This window comes from Cricetulus griseus, chromosome 4 (genome assembly GCF_003668045.3).
Source record: "Cricetulus griseus strain 17A/GY chromosome 4, alternate assembly CriGri-PICRH-1.0, whole genome shotgun sequence".
NCBI lineage: Eukaryota > Metazoa > Chordata > Mammalia > Rodentia > Cricetidae > Cricetulus > Cricetulus griseus.
The window spans coordinates 102,540,860-102,559,284 of NC_048597.1; the positions used below are offsets into that span (position 1 = coordinate 102,540,860).

An 18,425-nucleotide genomic window follows, 5' to 3' on the forward strand; every position below is an offset into this window, starting at 1 on the left:
GAATCCTACACCTACCTGGGAGCAGTTTACATAGGACCCAGGAATATGCATTCTGCCCGGCTTCTAAGAACTGTGCATATGGCCAGTCTCAGAATAATGCTGGAGAGTGACACCCTGAGACATGCCTACATCAGGGGATCTGCCAGCTACATTAACTGTGACTTGGACATCTGACTCGCTGTCAGCCTAAGGGAAGAAGGACTACCAACATAAGCAGAGACACCACAAAAGGACAGCTAACACAAAAGGACAGAAAAATCCCCAGGAGGTCCGGGCTTTGCACCATTTTGCTGTCAGTTTATTTCAAGTTTACAGAGAAGCTTAATCACCTGTGGGAAAACAACCGCAAGCTTATCTTTTCTCTTCAGTTCATGTACTTGTAAGTGATAAATACACAGTATTTAACTCTGTACACCTGGTAAAAGGAAAATGCATAGTAGAGAAGATCAGGGGCAATAAAACAGAAGCAGAGGGCATTGGTCACCAAATAGAAAAGTCCAAAGTTCCACGAAGCTCGGCCCATGAGGCTGGAGAAGAGGGAACCAGCACTCTTCCCTAGCACCTTGGGAGCAAATGGAGGCTCTGGTTCTGCATTGGTAATGTAATGTAAAGTACACCCTCAGGAAGAAGGCAAGGGCTACGGGCCTAACCCAGTGTCTAACTTGTACAGACGTTCCCCTAATTCTAGGACAGTCCCTGGACAAGAGCTCTGTGCCATGGAAAGGCCAGACCAGTAGGGAGGTGACCTCTGTAGCCCAAAGTGACAAGGGGCTCTGTAAGGTGTCTGGGGGCCATTGGTAGCCTGTGAAATGTATGGGGGAGGCAGAAAAGACAGAAAAAAGGGGGTGGACTTGTGCTTTCTTCAAGGCCGTAGGTGCAGACCAAGTTTGCCTGTCCATTAATCATGGGTGAACCAGCACAGAAGGAACTATGGGCATCCTATCTGCCCACACAGAAAAGATGCCGAGGTACCTTGCTGACAACGATTCTGGCTTTGGAAAACAGTGTTGTGCTCTAATGCTCTAGTCATGGCCAGACCACTTAAACTTTCCATGGCAGCTGGGCAGGATGGGAGAGAGGGGGGTCACTCCTTTCCACAGCTTTCTTTGGTGTTTCATTGTTTAAGAAGAAAGTTACTCACGTGGACCTCTCAACCCTGGATGCTGCCTGATAGCTGGCAATCTACCTCAGACATCTTGGATGGAAATTTCTGGGGCAGGGATAAAGGGCATTGCCCAGTAGGGTTGTGTAAACACAAGAGTTCTGCAGAGCTCTGCACAATGCCTGCCCTCCTCAGGTGGGCTTCTGGGCCAAGCCGAGTCCAGACAGACAGACAGACTGGGACTGAGCCTCAGGACCTGTTAGCTTTACCTACCTCAAGGTGCTTATTGCAAACAAGCCGAACCACATCTGTGGCCAGAAGGGCTAGAACTACTGGGTTATTTCTCCTTAAACTTAAAAGAAGGACAGTGACAGGAAGTCCTCTGTCACAAAGACAATGCAAGCAGGTGAGAGGACCCCCTCACACATTAGAGTCTTTGCCCTAATCCTAATTAGCTATGTGACAGCAAGAAAAGTCTGGCAAAACTACAGTCAAGAGCTTAAGAGCCTATGGAAGCCAGGAACATCTAGACTGCATATGGCCAGGCAGAGGGGAATGGGCCTCATTCCTGCCTCTGCAGGAAGACCCTGCACAGAGGCTCACCAGACAGAGACTAGCAGGAAACAGTCTTCTGAGTCCCAATACTGACAAGACAGTCATTACAGATCACTCCAAAGCACTGGAAACAGAGTCTGGAAGCCCCTTAAATTTCATGCTTTCCTCTATGGCCCTTGACACTCACACCTAAACCTCTACCAAACTTCCAGTATTGGCTGGGAGTCAAAAAGGTCCACATTTGCTCTCTAGGCCCCTGGCTACAAAAAACAAAATAAAGTAAAAAGGTCCTTTGCCCTGAGGAATGTCTACAATGGCACCCTGATGTCACTGTGTAGTTCACTCTGAAGCCTCAATCCTAAGGATCGCCATTTGTGCCTAAACTGAGTGACGGTGCCCCCCACAGGAAAGTGATGTTTCACTGACGACATCAACCAGACAGTACTTAAGAGGAAAGAAGCCTTACCGTCTCTAGAATGCACAGGTAACAAACAAGCAAAGCTGCTAATATACAGGCACAGGTTTCGTCAGCGCTCAGGCCCCACCGCACAATTGCAGGATGGAAGCTGAGACACAGCTCCTGGAAGCTCCAGTATGTAACTTCTGAATTTCTTCAGAATCCAGGCTAGCGAGGGACTTGGGCACATCTGTTGAGTCTTCAGCCGCGTAATGTACATGAAATCATATGGAGGCTTTCACCCTGAAGTTTTTGCCAATTTACAAGGAGAACTGCTTAGCTGATGCAGTCTCAGAAACCCACAGCTAACAGGAAGAAGTGCGTTCCATTCTCCAGACAAACCTTTGCCACTACAGCTGCTGAATGCCCTTCCCGAGTGGCTAAACGCCCCTCAAGCATTTCAACTGCAAGCCCTTTTAGTTTTCCTGACAAAAAATTCACCCATTAAAAAAAAAAAAAAAAAAAAAACACTTAAAAAGTCCTCATTACAAATAAATTACATCCAAGTTCCCTGCAGCCACTGAGGGCTAGCCCTGTTCTTCCACGGTTCTGGAAGGTGCCCCGGCTTCAGGTTTATATGGGTCGTACTGAGCCTTCCACTCCCTCTCAAGTGTAACCCCAGCCAGCAGTTCGCCCATTTGACTCTCCACACACACTCACTTGGTACACCTGACACAATTCTGAATTCACAATGAAGGTGTTTTGTTTGTTGGGTTTTTTTGTTGTTGTTGTTTTTTGTTTTTGGCATAAAAATGTTTTCAAAAGCAATTGTCCCAAAATGCATGTTGGTCTGGGTTTGCAACTCCTCACACCCACCGGTCCGGCCAGCCAGCAGCCAAAGTCGACGTCATGGAGTCAAGTCCTTTTTTTTTTTCTTTGTCCCCTTAGACAACAAAGGAAAAAAAGAAAAACCACATACACACACACCAAAAACAACAAACAAAACCCCAGATAACCAGAGATGACCATCAAGGCTCCACACACGTGCTTGGTTTCCGTAGGACATGCTGCTATGGAAACGCAGGGCAGGGTGCAGCAGCCCCGTGCAGGGCCACACAGCCAGGCATGCGAGGTCGGGTGGTCCAGGCAGTTATTCCGGCTCCATCGCCTCCTCAGGCTGCAGTGGAGGCATGAGTGGTGGGGAGCCGGGGGCCGGAGCTCCCCAACTTTCCACGAAGGGACCACCTTTCACAAGAGCACTTCCTCCTCCCCCACGGGGGCTGGCTCGGGGCCCCGGAGGCTGTCTTCGCTGCCTTGTTTCCTGCTCACCGAACAGAAAATCAGCATTAAGGCTAGGAGAAATGATGGCAGAGCCCTGGTCAATCTCCCACCTTTGCCTCTGCCCCCCAGTGTCACATCCGCTCTTTCTACTGGGTCACTTAAAGGTTTCTTTTTTTAATTTATTTATTTTTGTTTTATATGCATTGGTGTTTTGCCATGGGTGTCAGGTCCCCTGGAACTGTAATTATAGACAGCTGTGAGCTGCCAAGTGGGTGCTGGGATTTGAACCCCGGTCTTCTGGAGAAGCAGACAGTGCTTTTAACCAGTGAGCCATCTCTCCAGCCCCTCACTTAAAGATTTCAAAGCTGACTTTGCCTCCCTGTAAATGGAGGTATAAGATGTACCCCAAAGAACAAGGAACTATAAAACAGGTACCAAACTACTTATGGAACACCCCAAGTGCTCTCCCTTTACCCTCCAGGCTAGAAGGGCCTGCAGGGCAGACACTGTGACACTTTCCCTTAGTCATTCCACAGTGAGCTCCTGGGATAGTGGCAGGGCCCTTATGAACTGGCCTGGCATGTGGAGCCTTCAGGAAAAGCCTGTCATACCCAGTCCATCCTCACCACCCACTCCCTTCTCAGCAGAGCCCCTCATACCCTCATGCCAACCATAGTAGAGTTTCAGCTGACAGAAGGGGAGTGCTAAGGAGGGGACCCAGCACCAGGCTTCTTTCAAACAGAGTCCCCCTTGTAGGAAAAGCCACTGCCCTTGCCACTCAGGGCTACTGTATGACTCTCAACAATGATCTCTGTGCTCTACCCAAACAAGGGCCTCTGTCCCTACAGGGGAGGTAAACTGTGGTATCCCTGTGTCCCTAAGGAAGAAACAGCTATGTTTAGGAATTACATTATCTGCTCTTTTATTTTTACGTTCCAGAGGTAAGATTCCTGGGAAGAATGCCTGCCCTCAAACCTGCCGACTGGTGCAGGCTGGTTCTCGCTGCAGACAGGCCTCAGCCCAGGATCTCCCAAGAATAAGCCCTGCAAATTCCCAGCCCTGGCAGGCAGCCCTATGCTGTGTCCATGACTAGGGAATAAAGGAGCAGTACAGCACTGAGGCAATTTTAGTCTGCTGGTATCTTGCCATTTTGATCTCATGGAAAACAAACCAACAAAAAAAAAGACAAAGAACAGACTTTGCTCAGAGTCAGGAGGTAGCCTTAGATTTGGTAGGCCTTACCACAGAGAAAAGAGAAGGCCCACAAAAGGCTTTCATTTCTCATAACAAAAAGGTGGGGCTACAGGTCATCTGGGAACAAGGTGGGGACAAGGCAGCCATCTGCCTAACTGCTAATGTGGACACACGTCCCTGGCTCTCCTCTCAAAAAGCAAAAAACAACAAAAACCACGATTCCCAAGCAGGTATTCTCTTACATCACATGAGCCTCTGGTTCCTGGGACACAGGTGGCCAATGAACAGCCTCATATAAACCAATTTCCAACTAAGAGAAAATAGTTCCCGACTGCATACAAACGTCCACAGCAGACTCATCCATTTGGACAGCCAAGAGAGAAGCACCTTCCACCAACGGACCCAAGCATTACTATGAGTCCAGACACTTCTCGGTTACCAAGGGGACGAAGCTCTAACATACGCTGCACTGTGGATGAGCCCTGAAAGCTGCTGCTGAGGGGAAGAAGCCAGACATGGAAGGCCAGATACTGTACTAATCCCGTTTACAAAAGCCCTCCAGAATGGACAGATCTGTAGAAAATGGGATGGACATCAGTGGACGCTGGAAACTGAGAGAAGTGATGGAGATCGCGCAGAGGAGGAGGGTCCTGACGGCTGCAGAAGTGACTACACTTTACAGTGATGAACTATAGGGGGTTAATTAACTGAGCTTTCCATTTGTCTGCAGCACTGGGCATGATGAAGCCCGTGGCTCTGTGCATGCCAGGCAGGCACTACCCGAAGAGCTGCAGCCCGAGCCTCTGATAAAGCTACTGTGTGTGTTCACATATGGATGGAAGTCAGAGGTCAACTTCAGGTATTTTCCTCAAGTACCACCCACCTTGTTTTTTGAAGCTAGGCTAACTAAACAGTGAGTCTAGGGGTCTTCCTGTCTCCATCTCCCCAGGAAACTTACACTACCTCACCTGGTATTTTACAGAGGTTCTGGGGGATTGAACTCAAGCCCTCATACTTGTGTGAAAAACACCTTTAACAACTGAATGATCACCCTGGACCCAATAAGGCTATTTTTAACAATGAAGTGGCTGACAGAAGCTCCCAATAGAGCCAGGCAGCCCCATCAGGGTCAGTGAGAAGGACATGGGGATATCTATCTGCCCTGATGCAGACATTTGGGGGAGCAGAGTTACCAAACAGGTCCACCTGTTTACAGAGACAAGTGTTCATCTGCCTGGAAGTCTGTAGGTAATACTGACCTAGATGCAGGCAGGAAGGAGAAAGCCCCATCCTGCTATGATTAACAGGCAGAATAGGACTTAGTTCTAGGTTTTAACCCAACAGAATGCAGCAGGCCTGATCTGTGCTCTGTGCACACTTAGATCAAAGCCCCAGGGCCACAAAAGACCTTTAATGCCATTGACGTGCATGGGTTTGCAGCTATCCAGTTGGGCTTGCAGACCTGGGTGAGTTAACAGGCATTCCGGGTGGAGCGCCATGCACCGCAGCCCAGCCCACATGCATGACACACCACAGGACCCAAGCCCCTGGATGCCCCTCTCTGTAAACCCAGAAGCCCTCGGTGAGCCAGGCACAGCAGCTCAGGCTGAAGGCACATCTGCCTGGCAGAGATGCCCTCGTGCTCTGCAGATGCCCGCCCCAGACCCCAGCAGAGGGGAGGCGATGGCACAGGCAGGCAGACAGGCATTACCTTGGGCTCAGACAAGGGCTCCCATTCCCTGGTTGGCTTTTTGCTGGAATTGCCAGAGGAAGGGAAAAGGGAAGTGAGAGGGGACGCTGAGGATGCCCCCACACCCCAGAGACAGTAGACCCCTGCATCTGCCAGAGCCTGAACCAGGGTATTCTTTTTGAGCAGATGAATGGACATGTGTTCACACAGAAAGTCCCAGAGTGAGATCACGTGACTCATCCATTATAATGCCCCTAAAACACTCATGTTTCTGGGGCCACAAACTGCTTCAACCCAGAATCCCCCACTGAAAGAGTAGGTCCTCTGAGGAAGGTGGAACTTCAGAGTAGGTATACTGTCAACAGATGGATGCTGGCTGAGCTGAGGAGGCTAGAAGAGCAAAGCCAGGCCTACCAAAGTCCCCAGCTGCCTCTCCTGGGATGGCCCAGGCCTAGCTTTTGTCTCCCACCCCCAGAAGGGGAAAGGAGGTAGGGTCACTCACATAAGCAGGTTCCCGGGTGCTGACAAGGAACGTTCCTCCCGCCGGCTGCCCTCAAACGGGTTCCCAAAAGAGCGTTTCCGAATCATGGTCTTCACTAGAATCTGAGGAGGGAAAAGGAAGAGGGCAGTGATGACTGGGCGGGCCACCCTCTTCTATCTGGTCCCTGCCAGCTCCCAGAACTCATGACTCCTGCAGGCTTTTCCTACCCAGGAGCCACCAGTCAGAGCCATCCTGAGCCTGAAGGCAGATAGCTTCCTTCAGACTGCTCCCTGGCTGCAGGCTCAGACATGGCTTGTCATGATCCAGTTCCAGCCTACCCAGCCCTAAGACCCTGGCTCCCAGAGAACTGGCTATGTGTCCCCTGAGCCATTGATGAAAGTCACCTGAAACCACCCGACACCATCCCAACAAGAAACAAGCTATTTATGTCACAATTCTTGGGGAAGAGATGATGTGTTTTCAGAACTGACACTGAATTCACACAAGATAAACTCACCATTTTAAGAGCCCAGAACCTGGTGGCACACGCCTTTAATCCCAGCACTTGGGAGGCAGAGGCAGGAGGATCTCTTTGAGTTCAAGGCCAGCCTGGTCTCCAGAGCAAGTGCCAGGATAGGCTCCAAAGTTACACAGAGAAACCCTGTCTCGAAAACAAACAAACAAACAATCCAGAACCTCCGAGCCTACCAAAACCTACGGTGCTCAAGCCTTTTCCAGACAGGAGTTCAGTATTTGTATATAACATCTGCATATTCCCCAGTGTACTTTAAACCATCTCGAGCTAACTTGTAACACAGAAACATGATATAAACCCTTCATCAATAGTTAGACCTAATCAGTTAGGGCACAACAACAAATCAGGTTTACATGTTTGGTGTAAACCCAATTTTCTTTTTTCGTGTATTTTCGATCATCAGTTGGTTGAGTTTATAGATGTGGAAACCAACTGTACACAACTGGGTGATTTTTAGTATATTCTCACCACCTTGATCCAGTTTCAGATTTGTATAACTCTAAAGAGAAACCGCATATCCACCAGGAGTCACTCCCACGTCCCCACCCCACAGCCCTTAGCAACCACCAGTCTTCCTGTCTGTATAGGTTTACTCATTCCGGGCATTGTCTATAAGTAGAACCATATTCTTTCTAGCCTTTTGTGTCTAATTGTTTCCTTTTTTTTTTTTTTTTTTGGTTTTTTTTCGAGACAGGGTTTCTCTGTGGCTTTGGAGGCTGTCCTGGAACTAGCTCTTGTAGACCAGGCTGGTCTCGAACTCACAGAGATCCGCCTGCCTCTGCCTCCCGAGTGCTGGGATTAAAGGCATGTGCCACCACCACCCAGCTACCTTTGCTTACTCAGCTCATTTTAAAATGTAATGCATAATTAAGAAATACAAATTAACAGTGATCTATAATAAATAGTCAAACTTATAGTCATGTTAGGTATTTTTCAAGGTCATACACAGATATATTTAGATAGATGGTCTCCAAACACTTCAATAGGTTTAATAACCTAAGGCTTTTCATGACAGTGAGACATGTCCGCTCCTGGCAGCACCAATCTACTTCTGAGAAGATAATGGGCATCAAAGAAACTCTGTATGGAGTTTGTTTTCTTTATGGCAAAGCTAGCCATTTGGGCAAAGAAAATGCTCTTGCTTCAATTGCTAACAGTATGCTGTCCAAACTGGACCAGCAGGACACACAAAAAAGCGATTGCCCAACTTTACCAAGACAAGGTAAAACAGTCCTTCAAAGTTCCCCACTTCTCAGAAAAGTCTGTCAGCTATACTAGGCCTGTACACCAAAGTTGGCTGCCCCAATGTTACAAATTCTGAGTGACTGTTCAGGTAGCCAGATGTCCCTGTTGTTAAGTAACCCTTCTGTGTTGTTTTTTTTTTTTTTTTTTTTGATGGCGTTAAAGACTAAATAATTGAACTTATGTTTTTTTCTTAGTTATGATAAAAAGTAAATTAGGCATAAAACTTTAGCGTCACAAAGATAAGATAGGTAATAGATATTTTCTCTAATTTTGCCAAATATAAATGGATGGGATATTTATTGTAGCTTTAATTCTTACCTGATAACTATTTTTGTTATATATAGTTTTACTATGTTAAAGTTAAAACCTTCTTTTTCAACTAAACAAAAAGGGGAAATGTTATGGAATAATCCTTCTGTACACTGTGAAAATGTATTGCTCTCATTGTTTATAAAATTCCTATTGGCTGATAGCTAGGCAGGATTTTCAGGGCAGAGAGAATGCTGGGAAGAAAGGTGGAGTCTTGGGAGTTGAGACCAGATGCAGAAAGAAGCAAGGTGAATGAGCCATGTTGAAAGAAGATAACACCAGCTGGGCAGTGGTGTCAAACACCTTTAATCCCAGCACTCAGGAGGCAGAGGTAGGCAGATCTCTGTGAGTTCAAGGCCAGCCAGATCTGCAGAGCAAGTTCCAGGATAGGCTCTAAAGCTATATGCAGAGAAACTCAAAAAACAAACAAACAAAAATTTTTAAAAAAGGTAGCACCATGTAGCAGAGGGTAGATGAGAAATTTGAGTTTATTTATTTTGGTTTTTCAAGACAGGGTTTATCTGTGTAGCTTTGGAGGCTGTCCTGGATCTTGCTCTGTAGACCAGGCTGGCCTTGAACTCAGAGATCCGCCTGCCTCTGCCTCCCGAGTGCTAGGATGAAAAGCACGGGCCACCAAAACGCCTGACTTGAGTTAATTTAAAATGTAAGAGTTAGCTAGTAATAAGCCTGAGCTATCAGCCAAGCATTTATAATTAATAAGTCTCTAGAGTAGTTATTTGGGAGTGGCTTCCAAGACACAGAGAAACTCCACCTACAGCTGTATGTGCACTGTGTACATGCCTGGAGGTGAGAAGTTCCCATGGAAAAAGTTATGGATAGATGTAAGCTGACACATGGGTGCTGGGGCCCTCTGCAAGAGCAGTAGGTATTCCTAACCACAGCCATCTCTCCAGCCCCTAGTGGGTGTGGATGGCTGAGCCATCTTTCCAGCACCTAAAATGGTTTTCAGACTTTTTATTTGTGGTGTGTATGGATGTGGGGGTACACAGGTGTGGAGGCAGAGGACAACCCTGCTGTTGGGCCTCGCCTTCCACTTTGTTTGAGGGAGGGTCTCTCTAGCTATTCACTGCTGTGTGTGCCAGGCTAGTTGACAAGAGAGTTTCAGATGATTCTCCAGCCGGCCTTGCATCTCCTCGTAAGGCGTGCTGAGGCTAGTCTGACATTTTACACAGGTTATGGGAATCTGAACTCAGGTTGCAGGGCTTGTGTGGCATCCCAAGCATCCCAAGTTGGAACTCCAGCTCCGAGGGATCTGACTGCCCTCTTCTGGCTTCAATGTGTGAATACAATCACACATGCACACACAAATACATTGAATTTTTTAAATTTTTCAAATGTAAGGGAAAAAATAAAAAGGTAAAAATATTCAAATGCCCATCATCTGGAAAATGCAAACATGGAGGCACATCTGTGTAGCTGAGTATTCAGACCCCGAAGCTCACACCCACACAGCTACCACATGTGAGTCTAAAAACCAGGGAGAGCCAGACACAAAAGGCCACACAGTGCAGGATTCTACTGGGCTTTGGTAGGTGTTATACCCTGCCTTCCCTTTCTGACAGCCTCTCCTCCTGCACCCTGCATTGGCCTCTCATCCCATGGGACGGTTGCTCTCTAGGTCCATCTTTTTTTTTTTTTTTTTTTTTTTTTTTTTTGGTTTTCCGAGACAGGGTTTCTCTGTGTAGCTTTGGAGCCTATCCTGGCACTTGCTCTGGAGACCAGGCTGGCCTTGAACTCACAGAGATCCGCCTGCCTCTGCCTCCCGAGTGCTGGGATTAAAGGCGTGCGCCACCAATGCCCGGCCCATCTTTTTTTTTTTAATATATTTATTCTTATTTTATGTGCACTGGTGTTTTGCCTGCCTATGTCTGTGTGAGGGTGCTGGATCCCCTGGAACTGGAATTACAGACAGTTATGAGCTGCCATGTGGGTTCTGGGAATCGAACCTGTGCTCTTAACCACTGAGCCCCTCTGGAAGTTTCTTGTCTCATATTGCCTGTACTGTTCCTCTCACTCAGCTGTCTACCTCTTTGCTCCCTCTCAGCAGGATATACCCTACCATTCTATGTTCATCCATTTCTTTTCTCTAATTTTTATACTATGTGATTAAGTGTTTTGCCTACATGTTTATCTGAGTACCACTCGCAGGGCTGGTACCCACAGAGTCCAAGAGGCTTTAAATCCCCTGAAACAGGGGTTTTAAGCTGCCCTAAGCTCCGAGTACTGGGTCCTCTGGAAGAAGAGTAGTTGCTCTTAATCACTGACCCTCTCTCCAGCCCCTTTAAACATTCTTAAGGGAACCCCTTTGACCCACCATTGGGCCTAGTGTCTCTCCATCAGACACATGCCTTTCAGCCCCTCTATTACACCAGACATCTACTCCTTGGCATGACCGTCTGCCTCCCAGTGAAGGCATAGAACATGTGGGCTGTGCTCATGGCTGTTCCCCTCCCTGAGGAACCACTTACATAATGGGTCAAGAAGCATTTCTCCAGTGACAAATACCTAACCAGGCACCCAGGCCAGATGCTTTCCCTCAAGAGTGTCCGGGTGGGGGTGGGGAGGAACAGAAACACTCACAGTGGCCCAGGGTCAGGCCCAGCTTCTCCCACCACAGGCAGAGAACAGGGTGAGTGGGGGGAGAGTGGTCTAGGAAAGGTGAGTGGGTGTGGCTGAGTATAGGATTGTGGAGGTCATGCAGAGCCCCAGCTGGAAGAAGAAACATGAATGAGGGCCCAGCCCTGGAGCTCAGGTTCTGAAGGAGACAAGTAACAGCATGGGGTAAGCAAAAGAGAGCAGGCAAGCAAAAAGAGCAGTGCCTAATTTCCAGACTCCCAAAGCACTCTGGTGCTGGCTTTGTAGAGACCAGGCCCTGCTTGTCGGCTAGGGCTGGCCAAACATAACCTGGGCTTCTGAGAAGGGTGCAGATGCTTGGTGCCTAAAAACCTTGGACCTTCCTTCTCCCTCCTAGTACCAGACACCCTCCTAGGAGACTGGCAAAGGGGTGGCTCCTACAGTCTCCAAGTTGAGGCTTGAAGACTACTCCTTCAAGCTTCCTTCTCCCTGAGCCAAGACGCAGATTATGGCCACAAAAAGAACCCCAGTGTCGCCCAGCAAAACCCTGTGTCCCAAGATCGGGAAGAACTCTCTACAGTGTGACGTAGGAGCCTGAGAACCACCCACATGGCAGATGTGAGACAAGCCAAGTTAACTGCTCAAGTCCCTCAGCAGCCGGGAACCGTCTTGGATGCTGAGGCTCAGGCCCACTGCTGACTCTGGTCTGGTTGTCCTCATCTTCTTAGCTCCTCTCCCTTAGCATGCTTTGAAAGCAGGAATTCTAGAAAGGCAGTATGATGCCTGCAGGGGGGCTACCCATCTCCACAGAAATCTGGGAGCCCCAGGGCTACTGGCCCAATGAGCGGCTATGAGTCAGAATGTCTCCCACAGGGTTCTCAGGTCCCACAGCTGCTTGCTTCCCAGGCAAGTGGTGTGTGTCCAGCCCTGCCCTTTCTAGCCTTGCCTCAGGTTCTCTCAGTTCCTGCTCTGTCAGTGGATCTTCCCGCCTTACCACAGTCGCCAGGCTGGGAATGTGTTTGACTGAGTTCTCGACCTCCTCTTCGGTCACCTCGACCAGTGTGCAGTTCTCGTCCTCCGATGGCAATGGCTCGGCCCCGTGCCTCGTGACCCAAGGATGCAGCTTCAACGAATGACAGGAGGGGTGAGGGACAGGTTCCCACAAGGCCCTGCCAGTGAGCAGTGCCAAGGAGGGCATGCAGGAAGGGGAGGCCAGGGCCTGGGTCAGGCATGCAGGAGAGCCAGTGATCCAGGCAAAGAGGGTGAGTGAGTGAGTGAGTGAGATGGGAGGAAATGAGAACAAGCAGAGACAGAATGGGAGGTGCTGCAGAGCTGTGGTATGTGCAGAGGCAGTTCTCCATCTGGGCCCTGGTCATGGCAGGAACAACCAGAATCTAGCATCAGCCTTGCCCAGCTGCCCCAGGAGCACCCACTGATCCCCACCAACTCTCCCTGACAACAGAGACTATGCTCTGAACAAGTGCATTTTCCCATCCCACAGAACAAGAAACAAGAAGTTATGGAGGGGCCAGATGGAAGGGCACATTCCAAAGAGCACCCAGGGCTCTCTGGGGTTCAAGTCCTTATCTGTGACTTTTGGACCCTCTTTTTTTTTTTTTTTTTTTTTTTTTTAATTTTTCGAGACAGGGTTTCTCCGTGTACAGTCCTAGCTGTCCTGGAACTCGATTTGTAGACCAGGCTGGCCTCCAACTCACAGAGATCCATCTGCCTCTGTCTCTGCCTCCCCAAGTGCTGGGATTAAAGGCATGGGCCACCACCGCTGGCTCAACTTTCGGACCCTTTTAAAGACACCCTGCCAGTTCAAATCAGCCAAGTGCTCCAGAAGCCCTGGAGCGTATCTCTAGATGTCTGTCTTTTTTTTTTTTTTTTTTTTTTTTTTTTTTTAAAGACATAGAGTCACATATCTCAGGCTGGCCTCAAACTCACTATGTAGCCGAGGATGACCTTAAACCTCTGGTCCTGCCTCCTCACTGCCTCATGCTGTGATTATATTAATTATGTCTAATTTATACAGGACTAGAAACAGAACCCAGGGCTTCTTGGATGCCAATCAACCGTTGTACCAACAGAATGACATCCCCAGAAGGGCCAGGTGTGTGTGCTGCACAGGGGAGTGTGCAGTGGTGGACAAGGCCTCTGCTGAAAGTACTTTCTACCACAGGGGAGAACGCAGCAGGCAGAGGCTGAACTGCTCACTAACTTCCTCCCACCCTCTCTGCAGCTCCTTGAAGGGACTGGCCTCCATCTTTGGCGGGGCCAAAGAAAGGACTTGAAGTTCAGCAGCTAGAACATGGAGCACACAGAGGCCCCAGATCACTCTCTGAGGGCGGACACTATCAATCATCACAAGCTAATGGGAGCAAGCGCAGGCAGCCCAGGTGATCGGTCACAACTCCCACAGTGGACACAAATGTCAACACTCCTCCCTGCTCCCAGCAGCACCCAGCAGCCCAGAGGCTCCAGGACACGGGGAGGCAGCGATGCCAGGAGGATGTGGTGCTGTGGACAGGGCTGAGCCAAACATTTCCAAGCACAGGCCACAGGCCTCAAGTACTAGCCTTCTTAGCCATCGGCAGTCAAGTACCTTGATTTCCGGCACCACAATCCTGGACTCTGGGTTCTTGTCCAGCATTCGGGTGATCAGATCTTTCAAGTCTTCGGCTATATCAGGCCTGGGGGTGGAGACACATCATGGGTAGGTCACAGAAAACTCAGGAAGCTGACCACTAAGGAATCAGAAGGAGGTGACAGTGGACAGACAGGATCTACTCACTGGTCTGGAAACTCCAAGGCCTGGCTCTTGATTTTACTGTGCAAACACATGATTCGCTCATCCATGAAAGGGCACTGCAGAGAGGCCAGGGAGGACGGTGGTCAGTGGTTGCCACTTGTATCCTTCAGAGGCCATCTGTGCTGGGTCACTCCTTAGGGACCACAGCAGAGAAATGGACAGCAGTGGCCCAGGCTAGAGAGGAAACAGGAACCATTGCCCCTCACTCTGTCCCCAAATCTGTGAAGGAACAGGAATGTCTCGCTGCTCCCCAGCCTTACCAACTGCACCACTGACCTGCTTTGTAGCTGAGCTTCCGTTTCCTACTGACACAAAAGCAAAGACTCCCCACCTACCTACCCAGAGAGCAGTAAGGAAGCTGAGACTAATACAGGTGTTGCGTGCACGTGTGGTTATGAGAGTTTAGCCTGGCTCAGGTCCCACAGGAAGCTCTCCGTGACTAGATGCTCATTCCACGGTGCCCTCCATCCGGGGTGACCTCTCCATCATCAGCTGCATGGCTTGTTCTCACCAGTCACACCTGACCACAACCACCTGAGTGGCCTCCCCCGGGCTTCCCTGCAGCAGACCTACCTCATTCTTGCCAACCGTACCATCCCTCAGCTGGGCACCTAACCCTGTCACTACAGTCATTTACGGGTAACTCCTTTCTGCTTTGACCTCAGGACTTCCTGGCTGCTGGCTCTTTCTCAGAATGTCCTTGGCACAGTAAAGATCTGCTGAACTAATGAAAGCTGAAATTGGTTCTCTTTTCTCAGGGGTTGTAAAACATATAAGTACTGAACTGGGGGTGCAGCTCGGGGGTACAAATGGTGCTTAGTGTGTACAAGGCACTGGGTCTGATTGCCAGCTGAAGGGAGCAGATATGATGATAAATAGATATAGGGATACTATAACATAATGGTAGATTCCAGGTGACAGGGTTGTGAGTTTTTGCCATAGGATTCTCTCAACTTTATGTTGAGCTGAAAATCTTGTTCTAAAGATGTACTTTTTTATTTTATATGTATGGATGTCTGCACATGAATATGTGCCACTTGGATGCAATACCCTTAGAGACCAGTAGAGGGTGTAAGATTCCCTGAAACTGGAGTTTCAGCCCATTGTGAGCAGCTATGTGGGAGCTGGGAACTGAACCTGGGTGCTCTGTAAGAGCAGACAGTGCTCTTAACTGCTAGACCACCTCACTAGCTCCAAGAAAGTTTTTCTTAATAAATACTCAGAGAAAATAGTTTTAAAAAAATAACAAAAATTCCTTTGCTTCGACATAGACCAAGATTCTTTTATTTTTCTTCCTTTCCTTTTTGTTTCTGATTTTGTTTTTTGAGACATGGTTTCTCCATGTAGCTCTGGCTGTCCTGGAACTCACTCTGTAGACCAGGCTGTCCTTGAACTCAAAAATCCACCTGCCTCTGAATGTGCCTGGTTTTGAAACAAGATCCTTAAACTCTCCTCCACAGGAACACAAGCTCCAAACAGGAAGGAGCCATGCTTTTATTGCTCACAGAATCAAACCGGACTTTATAGTTAAAAGAGCTGCCTTGCCTGCTATGGTGGTGCACTCCTCTAATCCCAGCACCCGGGAGGCAGAGGAAGGTGGATCTCTGAGTTTGAGGCCAGCCTGGTCTACACAGTGAGTTCCAGGACAGCCAGGGCTACACAGAGAAACTGTTTCAGAAAAAAAAACAAAAAACAAAAAAAAAACAACAAAAAAAACGGCACAAGAAAAACAGAAGTGCCTTTGAACATGAATAATGTTGAGACAGTAGAAAAAAGGACCACAACAAAAAGTCAAACACCATTGCCTACATCAATAGTGGTCCTTGCCCTAAACTCGTCAACTATCTAGAATCTCCACAGTCTCTGTTGATCTTTCTGTTTCATTCAAACATTTTTATACCGATGAGAATATCATCAGAGATATGGATATTACAAAGGATCTTTTTTAACTATTCATTCGGCTGTGGAGATACAATTTACAAATAAGAACTGTCTCCTTAGCAAGGGAAGCAGTCACCCACATCAGTCGTAAGATAGGACATGTCACCCTCTTACCTGGCCAAAGACAAAGCAGTACAGTGTCACACCCATGGCCCAAACATCCAAGGCCTAAAGAAAAAGAGAGATTAGTGTGACATACCACATCTATGTTTACAAGTCCAATAACTAAGTCTCCAACCTCCTTGGGGAACCACCTTTTCTTTTTCTTCTTCTTCTTGTTTGTTCATTTTTCAAGACAGAGTTTCTCTGTATAACCACTCTGGCTGTCCTGGAACCTGCTTTGTGGACTAAGCTGGCACTGAACTCACAGAAATCTACCTGCCTCTGCCTCTAGAGTACTGGGAATAAAGGCTAAACCACCTTTTCTTAATCTACACTCTTGAGCTGAAGCAAACCCAGTCTCCTAGCCTCCTTGGTTGGGACATGACACACTGGCACAACCACCGAAATCACAACTCCCCCAGTCACAGAGGTTGGTCATAGTTTCTTTGCAGTTGCTATTCAGAGAGGAAAGCCTGGCTCCTGAAGTTGACTCCATGATGGACAACAGCCTGGAAGTCCTGATGCCTGACCCACCTGCAGGGAAACCAGTCTGGGAGATACTGACCCTTGTTTGAGTTCCTGTATCATTCATCAGCTACCTGCCTGGTGGGCTGGCTCTCTGTACATCTCTTGTATTGGATTTTTGTTACTTTGAACCAAAGGACTCTGATACACACAGAACTCAGCAGATCCACACCTACCTTCCCAGAGAAGATCTTGCGGGTCTCTGAGAGCGACTCAGGTGCCATGAAGGCAGGTGTGCCCACAGTGTTAGAGAGCAAGGCATCGCTGCCCTTGAACTCATTGCTCACACCAAAGTCGGCTATCTTAATGTGCCCATCTTCTCCCACCAGGAGGTTGGAAGGTTTGATGTCCCGGTGGATGATCTTCTGGTAGTGTACTAGGTGTAGAGGACACCAATGGAAGAGAGGGGGCAGGAAAACTGCATGAGAATCTCCACTTGGCCATGCATCCCAGCATGCCCCTGATGTCTCATCCCCCAAGCCCCAGACCCCCTTCCCAAACATGCTCTGAGAGATAAGAGCACAGTGTGTTTAAGGATGTTTATACCATTCTCAAAATGCCAGCCGTCTACAGCGATTTTGAACTACCTGTCACAGCCTATAAACAGCTGCCCAGCAGGGAAGTGAAATACTTTCCATTTCCCACCCACTACCTGAGGTGCTAACTATCCCAGAGTTGAGCAGCTCCCCCATCGGGCATGGCTTACAATACTCAATGCCTTTGATCAGATCCTGGAAGTAGAATCGGGCCTGGTCTTCAGATAGTGGCTTCAGGGTGGGCACTTCCATCACAGGCCTGAAAGGTTGACACATGTGTCAACCATGGAAAGCAGACCCAGCTAGCCCTGGCCCACTCTCCCCATCAGAGCCCAGCTCCCCTCATTCAGCTTTCAGGTGAAGCCTGGCATTGCACCCGGGAGACAAATACTCACCCTTGGTTGACCAATTCAAACACTGTGGGGAAGAGAAGGAGGTAAAACTGTCGTTGCAACACTGAAAATCTGCCTCCCTCCTCCTCATCCACCCTACCTCCAGCCACCTCTCTAGATAGTCCAAGAACAGAAATGAGTCCTAGGAGGACTGAGGAGACACACACACACACACACACACACACACACACACACACACACACACAGTCTACTGAACCAAAGCTGCTCAGGGTTACCAGGTTACCTTTGCTGAGGAGGCAAAGGACCTCCTGATAGCCATGGGACCCTACACCTGAACTTTATTTCTAGAACTCAAAATAGCCAAGGAAAGCTGTACCTGATGGTACAGGCCTGTAATCCCCACTACACAAGAGGCTAAGGCAGAGAGATCACAAATTCAAAATCAGCCTGGGCTACAGAGTGGGTTCAAGACTAGACTAAGCCAATTCAGTGAACTCCTGTCTCAAAACACAAAAGGCGGGCTGGAGATATAGTTCAATGATACTGTACTTGCCTAGCATACATTAGGCCCTGGGTTTGAGCCCCAGGAATGAATGACCACACATGCATGTACTCATCCACACACACACACACACACACACACACACACACACACACACACACACACACACACACACACTCTCTCTCTCTCTCTCTCTGTCTCTGTCTGTGTCTCTCTGTCTCTCTGTCTGTCTCTGTCTCTCTCTCACACACACACACATACAGCCTAGGG

The 18,425-nt window shown here is 48.5% G+C and overlaps 1 protein-coding gene across 6 annotated transcripts in view; it reads right to left on the reverse strand.

Moving 5' to 3' along the window:
• Positions 1-269: 269 nt before the first annotated feature.
• Camkk2 (calcium/calmodulin dependent protein kinase kinase 2) overlaps positions 270-18,425 on the reverse strand; it is a 50,440-nt gene continuing 32,284 nt past the window's right edge. For 3 of the 6 annotated variants that reach the window (XM_027414031.2, XM_027414032.2, XM_027414033.2), the window contains exons 8-17: positions 17,696-17,717; positions 17,471-17,559; positions 16,941-17,140; positions 16,252-16,305; positions 14,179-14,252; positions 13,990-14,077; positions 12,379-12,507; positions 6,722-6,822; positions 6,241-6,283; positions 270-3,375 (exon numbers count right to left, since the gene is read on the reverse strand). In XM_027414031.2, coding sequence (XP_027269832.1) covers positions 3,205-3,375; positions 6,241-6,283; positions 6,722-6,822; positions 12,379-12,507; positions 13,990-14,077; positions 14,179-14,252; positions 16,252-16,305; positions 16,941-17,140; positions 17,471-17,559; positions 17,696-17,717 — 971 coding nt within the window. In that variant the 3' untranslated portion in view covers positions 270-3,204. The remainder of the gene's footprint in view (positions 3,376-6,240; positions 6,284-6,721; positions 6,823-12,378; positions 12,508-13,989; positions 14,078-14,178; positions 14,253-16,251; positions 16,306-16,940; positions 17,141-17,470; positions 17,560-17,695; positions 17,718-18,425) is intronic. The other 3 variants (XM_027414034.2, XM_027414035.2, XM_027414036.2) reach the window with 3 other exon arrangements.